Consider the following 10,000-nt stretch of genomic DNA (forward strand, 5'->3'; position numbering starts at 1 on the left):
GACACTATGAGATCTTTTACAATAATCACGTTATAATCTGTCCAAAACGAGCCAAATAAATCTATTGTTTTATATTGCAGCAGGATTCATATTTAAACAGTCTTTTTGCGTTTAATAATCACAGATGCTGACAGAATAAAGCCTACTTTACAATCAGCCCTGAATCCGTTGCTCTCAGAAATGAACAGCTTTTCATGAGGTGAATTATTCCTCAGCGCGTCTCAAAGCGATGTAGCTGAAGTAGCGTTACAGCGCTTCACTAGATGTGTTTGTATGAGTTGAAGTGTGGGCGTCGACTCTGGATCGTCAGTATTTGAATCTGAAAGAGCGCGAGATCCGTGGGCGTGGTCGCATTAGCGGATAATAAAGTGGCTCGCGAAAGACTGACATTTATCTCTTTTCGAACAGATTACATAAACACAGAATATTTGTTTTTGATTTGGTTTACAGTGTTTAAAACCTGACATTTCAGCGTTTCTTTAGACATATGTCTCATGTTTGTGAGACAAGTATTCACTGAGCTAGAGTTCCTTTTCTGAAGACTATCTGAATGAACGTCTTTGACAAAGAGGCTGCAGATCGCGCATCATGTTTGTTTTCTTTATTTTGCAAAAAGCAAAACATTTAGTTTTTATTGTGACTGTACACAAAAAAAATAGAAACTTTACAGATTATAATGATGTATAACACTTGCCTGAACGATAAAAAACGACAGTTATTTGAGTCTCTTTGGCACTGACAAGAAAAAAAGCGAGTTGATCGCGCCGACGCGTCCGCCAACTCGAGAGGGTTAAGCAAGTGTTTTTATTTTATGTGTGATGTCATGATGTGATGTCATGTGATGTGGTTGACCTGGTGGAGCTGGTCACCGGGTGCGATGGCCAGGCCAGATCGTCGTCGCTGTCGTAGCGTCTGGGGTTGTCGAAGAAGTACGGCCTGTTGGAGAAGACGTGGCTGGGAATGGCAGAGCCGCTCTGGAAGAACAGAACACACCAGAATCAGATCCGATCCGGACAGGAAGAGTTCCTGGAGTGGTGTGGGCAGCTCACCCGCTCCTGCGCTGGTCTGCGGACCCGGAAGAAGAAGACCACCAGGGCCGTGGGCAGCAGCTCCCAGACGAACAGGATGACCCCGAACACCACATACCCGGCGTCGCCCAGACTGGAGCGCAGATCGGCCTGCGGAAGCACAGACAACAGCTCTGAACACGCCAGTCTGAACACGCGTGACCCTGTCTGAACACGCCAGTCTGAACACGCGTGACCCTGTCTGAACACGCCTGACCCTGTCTGAACACGCGTGACCCTGTCTGAACACGCCTGACCCTGTCTGAACACGCGTGACCCTGTCTGAACACGCCAGTCTGAACACGCCTGACCCTGTCTGAACACGCGTGACCCTGTCTGAACACGCCAGTCTGAACATGCCTGACCCTGTCTGAACACGCCTAACCCTGTCTGAACACGCCAGTCTGAACACACCTGACCCTGTCTGAACACGCCAGTCTGAACACGCCTGACCCTGTCTGAACACGCCTGACCCTGTCTGAACACGCCTGACCCTGTCTGAACACGCCTGACCCTGTCTGAACACGCCTGACCCTGTCTGAACACGCCTAACCCTGTCTGAACACGCCAGTCTGAACACGCCTAACCCTGTCTGAAAACGCCAGTCTGAACACGCCTGACCCTGTCTGAACACGCCAGTCTGAACACGCCTGACCCTGTCTGAACACGCCTGACCCTGTCTGAACACGCCAGTCTGAACACGCGTGACCCTGTCTGAACACGCCAGTCTGAACACGCCTGACCCTGTCTGAACACGCCTGACCCTGTCTGAACACGCCAGTCTGAACACGCCTGACCCTGTCTGAACACGCCAGTCTGAACACGCGTGACCCTGTCTGAACACGTGTGACCCTTTCTGAACACACCTGACCCTGTCTGAACACGCCTGACCCTGTCTGAACACGCGTGACCCTGTCTGAACACGCCAGTCTGAACACGCCTGACCCTGTCTGAACACGCGTGACCCTGTCTGAACACGCCAGTCTGAACACGCCTGACCCTGTCTGAACACGTGTGACCCTGTCTGAACACACCTGACCCTGTCTGAACACGCCTGACCCTGTCTGAACACGCGTGACCCTGTCTGAACACGCCAGTCTGAACAAGCCTAACCCTGTCTGAACACACCTGACCCTGTCTGAACACGCGTGACCCTGTCTGAACACGCGTGACCCTGTCTGAACACGCGTGACCCTGTCTGAACACGCCTGACCCTGTCTGAACACACGTGACCCTGTCTGAACCTGCCTGACCCTGTCTGAACAAGCCTAACCCTGTCTGAACATGGCAGTCTGAACACGCCTGACCCTGTCTGAACACGCCAGTCTGAACACGCCTGACCCTGTCTGAACACGCCAGTCTGAACACGCCTGACCCTGTCTGAACACGCGCGACCCTGTCTGAACACGCGCGACCCTGTCTGAACACGCGCGACCCTGTCTGAACACCACTGACCCAGTCTGAACACGCGCGACCCTGTCTGAACACGCGCGACCCTGTCTGAACACGCGCGACCCTGTCTGAACACGCGCGACCCTGTCTGAACACGCGCGACCCTGTCTGAACACGCGCGACCCTGTCTGAACACGCCTGACCCTGTCTGAACACGCCTGACCCTGTCTGAACACGCCAGTCTGAACACGCCTGACCCTGTTTGAACACGCGTGACCCTGTCTGAACACACGTGACCCTGTCTGAGAACGCCTGACCCTGTCTGAACACGCGTGACCCTGTCTGAACACGCCTGACCCTGTCTGAACACGCGTGACCCTGTCTGAACACGCCTGACCCTGTCTGAACACGCGTGACCCTGTCTGAACACGTGTGACCCTGTCTGAACACGCCTGACCCTGTCTGAACACGCCTGACCCTGTCTGAACACGCGTGACCCTGTCTGAACACGCCTGACCCTGTCTGAGAACGCCTGACCCTGTCTGAACACGCGTGACCCTGTCTGAACACGCGTGACCCTGACCCTGTCTGAACACGCGTGACCCTGACCCTGTCTGAACACGCGTGACCCTGACCCTGTCTGAACACGCCTGACCCTGTCTGAACACGCCTGACCCTGTCTGAACACGCGTGACCCTGTCTGAACACGCCTGACCCTGTCTGAACACGCGTGACCCTGTCTGAACACGCCTGACCCTGTCTGAACACGCCTGACCCTGTCTGAACACGCCTGACCCTGTCTGAACACGCCTGACCCTGTCTGAACACGCGTGACCCTGTCTGAACACGCCTGACCCTGTCTGAGAACGCCTGACCCTGTCTGAACACGCGTGACCCTGTCTGAACACGCGTGACCCTGACCCTGTCTGAACACGCGTGACCCTGACCCTGTCTGAACACGCCTGACCCTGTCTGAACACGCCTGACCCTGTCTGAACACGCCTGACCCTGTCTGAACCCTGTCTGAACACGCCTGACCCTGTCTGAACACATGTGACCGCCACCCACCTGATCCGACACGTTGTACCAGTCGTAGTCGAACGAGTTTATGGTCTGGATGTCCGTGAGAGCCAGAACCAGCAGATTATAACAGGCCCGCGACGCGTACAGGAGGATCACCGTCAGGCCAATCAGGGTCACCTGACACACAGACGTGCCCTGAAACATAAACACCAATCCGGTCATTGATTTATGACATCACCCAGTGCTTCAGCGCTATATCAATATCACTTAATGCCACATATTGATTTAGTAGCCGTTTTATTTGTATTTATTTATTTTTACTTTTAGGAGTTTTTTATTCTAAAATTACTTAATTAAATTTTGTTTTTTATGATTTTGTAAATTGATACAGTATTTTAATCATTTTTATTATGAGTTTTATTTGTTTATTTTATATTATTAAAATCAGAGACTGTAATCAGATACTGTAATCAGAGACTGTAATCAGAGACTGTAATCAGACTGTAATCAGAGACTGTAATCAGAGACTGTAATCAGAGACTGTAATCAGACTGTAATCAGAGACTGTAATCAGAGACTGTAATCAGAGACTGTAATCAGAGACTGTAATCAGACTGTAATCAGAGACTGTAATCAGAGACTGTAATCAGAGACTGTAATCAGACTGTAATCAGAGACTGTAATCAGAGACTGTAATCAGACTGTAATCAGAGACTGTAATCAGACTGTAATCAGAGACTGTAATCAGACTGTAATCAGAGACTGTAATCAGAGACTGTAATCAGACTGTAATCAGAGACTGTAATCAGACTGTAATCAGAGACTGTAATCAGACTGTAATCAGACTGTAATCAGAGACTGTAATCAGAGACTGTAATCAGACTGTAATCAGAGACTGTAATCAGACTGTAATCAGAGACTCTAATCAGACTGTAATCAGAGACTGTAATCAGAGACTGTAATCAGAGACGGTAATCAGAGACTGTAATCAGAGACTGTAATCAGACTGTAATCAGAGACTAATCAGACTGTAATCAGAGACTGTAATTAGAGACTGTAATCAGATTGTAATCAGAGACTGTAATCAGACTGTAATCAGAGACTGTAATCAGACTGTAATCAGAGACTGTAATCAGAGACTGTAATCAGACTGTAATCAGAGACTGTAATCAGACTGTAATCAGAGACTGTAATCAGACTGTAATCAGAGACTGTAATCAGAGACTGTAATCAGACTGTAATCAGACTGTAATCAGAGACTGTAATCAGACTGTAATCAGAGACTGTAATCAGACTGTAATCAGACTGTAATCAGAGACTGTAACCAGAGACTGTAATCAGACTGTAATCAGAGACTGTAATCAGACTGTAATCAGAGACTGTAATCAGAGACTGTAATCAGAGACTGTAATCAGACTGTAATCAGACTGTAATCAGACTGTAATCAGAGACTGTAATCAGACTGTAATCAGACTGTAATCAGACTGTAATCAGAGACTGTAATCAGACTGTAATCAGAGACTGTAATCAGACTGTAATCAGAGACTGTAATCAGAGACTGTAATCAGAGACTGTAATCAGACTGTAATCAGAGACTGTAATCAGAGACTGTAATCAGAGACTGTAATCAGACTGTAATCAGAGACTGTAATCAGACTGTAATCAGAGACTGTAATCAGACTGTAATCAGAGACTGTAATCAGAGACTGTAATCAGAGACGGTAATCAGAGACTGTAATCAGAGACTGTAATCAGAGACTGTAATCAGAGACTGTAATCAGACTGTAATCAGAGACTAATCAGACTGTAATCAGAGACTGTAATTAGAGACTGTAATCAGATTGTAATCAGAGACTGTAATCAGACTGTAATCAGAGACTGTAATCAGACTGTAATCAGAGACTGTAATCAGACTGTAATCAGAGACTGTAATCAGACTGTAATCAGAGACTGTAATCAGAGACTGTAATCAGACTGTAATCAGACTGTAATCAGAGACTGTAATCAGACTGTAATCAGAGACTGTAATCAGACTGTAATCAGACTGTAATCAGAGACTGTAATCAGAGACTGTAATCAGACTGTAATCAGAGACTGTAATCAGACTGTAATCAGAGACTGTAATCAGAGACTGTAATCAGACTGTAATCAGAGACTGTAATCAGAGACTGTAATCAGACTGTAATCAGAGACTGTAATCAGAGACTGTAATCAGACTGTAATCAGAGACTGTAATCAGAGACTGTAATCAGACTGTAATCAGAGACTGTAATCAGAGACTGTAATCAGAGACTGTAATCAGACTGTAATCAGAGACTGTAATCAGACTGTAATCAGAGACTGTAATCAGAGACTGTAATCAGACTGTAATCAGAGACTAATCAGACTGTAATCAGAGACTGTAATCAAACTGTAATCAGAGACTGTAATCAGACTGTAATCAGACTGTAATCAGACTGTAATCAGAGACTGTAATCAGAGACTGTAATCAGACTGTAATCAGACTGTAATCAGAGACTGTAATCAGAGACTGTAATCAGAGACTGTAATCAGACTGTAATCAGACTGTAATCAGAGACTGTAATCAGAGACTGTAATCAGAGACTGTAATCAGACTGTAATCAGACTGTAATCAGAGACTGTAATCAGAGACTGTAATCAGAGACTGTAATCAGAGACTGTAATCAGACTGTAATCAGAGACTGTAATCAGAGACTGTAATCAGAGACTGTAATCAGAGACTGTAATCAGAGACTGTAATCAGACTGTAATCAGACTGTAATCAGAGACTGTAATCAGACTGTAATCAGAGACTGTAATCAGAGACTGTAATCAGAGACTGTAATCAGACTGTCATCAGAGACTGTAATCAGAGAATGTAATCAGAGACTGTAATCAGACTGTAATCAGACTGTAATCAGAGACTGTAATCAGAGACTGTAATCAGAGACTGTAATCAGACTGAAATCAGACTGTAATCAGAGACTGTAATCAGAGACTGTAATCAGACTGTAATCAGACTGTAATCAGAGACTGTAATCAGAGACTGTAATCAGAGACTGTAATCAGACTGTAATCAGACTGTAATCAGAGACTGTAATCAGAGACTGTAATCAGAGACTGTAATCAGACTGTAATCAGACTGTAATCAGAGACTGTAATCAGACTGTAATCAGAGACTGTAATCAGAGACTGTAATCAGAGACTGTAATCAGACTGTCATCAGAGACTGTAATCAGAGACTGTAATCAGAGACTGTAATCAGACTGTAATCAGACTGTAATCAGAGACTGTAATCAGAGACTGTAATCAGAGACTGTAATCAGAGACTGTAATCAGACTGTAATCAGACTGTAATCAGAGACTGTAATCAGAGACTGTAATCAGACTGTAATCAGACTGTAATCAGAGACTGTAATCAGAGACTGTAATCAGAGACTGTAATCAGAGACTGTAATCAGACTGTAATCAGACTGTAATCAGAGACTGTAATCAGACTGTAATCAGAGACTGTAATCAGACTGTAATCAGAGACTGTAATCAGAGACTGTAATCAGAGACTGTAATCAGAGACTGTAATCAGACTGTAATCAGACTGTAATCAGACTGTAATCAGAGACTGTAATCAGACTGTAATCAGACTGTAATCAGAGACTGTAATCAGAGACTGTAATCAGAGACTGTAATCAGACTGTAATCAGACTGTAATCAGAGACTGTAATCAGAGACTGTAATCAGACTGTAATCAGACTGTAATCAGAGACTGCAATCAGAGACTGTAATCAGAGACTGTAATCAGACTGTCATCAGAGACTGTAATCAGAGACTGTAATCAGAGACTGTAATCAGACTGTAATCAGAGACTGTAATCAGAGACTGTAATCAGAGACTGTAATCAGACTGTAATCAGAGACTGTAATCAGAGACTGTAATCAGAGACTGTAATCAGACTGTCATCAGAGACTGTAATCAGAGACTGTAATCAGAGACTGTAATCAGAGACTGTAATCAGACTGTAATCAGAGACTGTAATCAGAGACTGTAATCAGAGACTGTAATCAGACTGTAATCAGACTGTAATCAGAGACTGTAATCAGAGACTGTAATCAGAGACTGTAATCAGAGACTGTAATCAGACTGTAATCAGACTGTAATCAGAGACTGTAATCAGACTGTAATCAGACTGTAATCAGAGACTGCAATCAGAGACTGTAATCAGAGACTGTAATCAGACTGTCATCAGAGACTGTAATCAGAGACTGTAATCAGAGACTGTAATCAGACTGTAATCAGACTGTAATCAGACTGTAATCAGAGACTGTAATCAGAGACTGTAATCAGAGACTGTAATCAGACTGTAATCAGAGACTGTAATCAGAGACTGTAATCAGAGACTGTAATCAGACTGTCATCAGAGACTGTAATCAGAGACTGTAATCAGAGACTGTAATCAGACTGTAATCAGAGACTGTAATCAGAGACTGTAATCAGACTGTAATCAGAGACTGTAATCAGACTGTAATCAGACTGTAATCAGAGACTGTAATCAGACTGTAATCAGACTGTAATCAGAGACTGTAATCAGACTGTAATCAGACTGTAATCAGAGACTGTAATCAGAGACTGTAATCAGAGACTGTAATCAGACTGTAATCAGAGACTGTAATCAGAGACTGTAATCAGAGACTGTAATCAGAGACTGTAATCAGAGACTGTAATCAGAGACTGTAATCAGAGACTGTAATCAGAGACTGTAATCAGAGACTGTAATCAGAGACTGTAATCAGACTGTAATCAGAGACTGTAATCAGACTGTAATCAGACTGTAATCAGAGACTGTAATCAGACTGTAATCAGACTGTAATCAGAGACTGTAATCAGACTGTAATCAGACTGTAATCAGAGACTGTAATCAGAGACTGTAATCAGAGACTGTAATCAGACTGTAATCAGAGACTGTAATCAGAGACTGTAATCAGAGACTGTAATCAGAGACTGTAATCAGACTGTAATCAGAGACTGTAATCAGAGACTGTAATCAGAGACTGTAATCAGAGACTGTAATCAGAGACTGTAATCAGAGACTGTAATCAGAGACTGTAATCAGAGACTGTAATCAGAGACTGTAATCAGAGACTGTAATCAGACTGTAATCAGACTGTAATCAGACTCTTGCCTTGGACTCCAGGTAGATGCTGGCGAGGGACATCTTGGCCACCTTGTAGAGGCAGATGGACAGAGACACGGCACAGAGGACGAAGAGCGAGTCGTTGATGGAGACGCGCACCAGGACGATGATCTTGACCGGAGCGTCCGTCGTCTTGACCAGCAGAGCACAGGTCAGATTGACCAGCAGGAACAGCAGACTCACCCCCACGAACAGCAGATACAGAGGAGACCTGCGGACCAGCAGACAGTGAGGAAGATGAAGATGATGAGGATGAAGAAGATGAAGATGTGTGAGCACTCACTTGTATTTCAGGAGGTGAGGAGAGAACTTCGACTTGGCCTTGAAGAAAACCTGCGGAAACAAGCAGACGATTATCAGACGGACTTACCAAAAACTGTTTCCAGTTTTCATGTTCATTTTAGTTACATTTTTAGTCCTTTCATTATGTGCTTTTGTCATTTTATTAGCTTATTGTTTTTTTTATAAGGTTTAATACTTTTATCTGAATCATTTTTTGTTGTGTCTTAAATGAAAAGATGTATTTGTTGGCATAACTCATAAGCGTGTTGTGAATCATCATGGATGTGCCTCTGAAGGGTCTCTGATCACGGCATCATCACTGCATGACGCAGATGTAGGTCACGCGTGTGCAGGAACACGTGTCAGCATCTCCAGCTGGATATCATGTTCAGGAGAGTTAAGGCCTGTACACACCGGGACGAATATCGCGCGCGCTTATCGCCAGCGTTTTTCGTGACATTTCTCGGCGCGTCTTGAGTGTTCACACCCAAGCGATTTTCACTGGCGCTGCGGCGAGTGAACGTGCACATTCAGTCGATGCGCTCCCGGTACACAAGATGGCGCTGCGGCACTTTAAGCCTCTGACACTCGCTTGTCACACAGAAGGAGAAGAGAGACAGTATTTACGTGCTTGCCAAAACCACAGACATATTATGTATATGGACAAAACCATTCACACACTTTTTTCTAACAGGCAAGCAGCATTAGCAGTTCATCTTCTTCTTTGTCTACTTACTACTTCTTCGTCGTATCAATGTGTGCTCGGCAAGACCGTTTTGTGCTTGAGCGCCACCAAGTCGTGTTTTACTGTCACTTCAGCAGCTCCAGGCACGTGAACAAAAGCGCCGATCTCATTGGTCGGACAGTTTTTTACGCGCCGCGTCAAAATAAAAAAAAGAACCCGAGGCGTTTTTTTAAAAATGACGCTTTTACGCCTGGCGTTTTGCGCGTCGGTGTGAACACTCACATTGGCGCCCATTGTTTAGTCCCGAGGCGTTAAACGTCGGCGATAAACGCGTGCGAAAATCGTCCCGGTGTGAACAGGCCT

At 44.9% G+C, this 10,000-nt stretch overlaps 1 protein-coding gene across 1 annotated transcript in view; it reads right to left on the minus strand.

Moving 5' to 3' along the window:
- The window catches only part of gpr137bb (G protein-coupled receptor 137Bb), a gene marked incomplete at both ends in the record, with an annotated part of 15,702 nt that overhangs the window by 1,394 nt on the left and 4,308 nt on the right, over positions 1-10,000 (minus strand). Inside the window, 5 exons of the mRNA XM_079844432.1 lie at positions 853-974; positions 1,050-1,178; positions 3,528-3,677; positions 8,659-8,881; positions 8,954-9,003. Coding sequence (XP_079700558.1) covers positions 853-974; positions 1,050-1,178; positions 3,528-3,677; positions 8,659-8,881; positions 8,954-9,003 — 674 coding nt within the window. The remainder of the gene's footprint in view (positions 1-852; positions 975-1,049; positions 1,179-3,527; positions 3,678-8,658; positions 8,882-8,953; positions 9,004-10,000) is intronic.

The sequence above is a fragment of the Gobio gobio genome (genome assembly GCF_949357685.1).
Source record: "Gobio gobio genome assembly, chromosome: 19".
NCBI lineage: Eukaryota > Metazoa > Chordata > Actinopteri > Cypriniformes > Gobionidae > Gobio > Gobio gobio.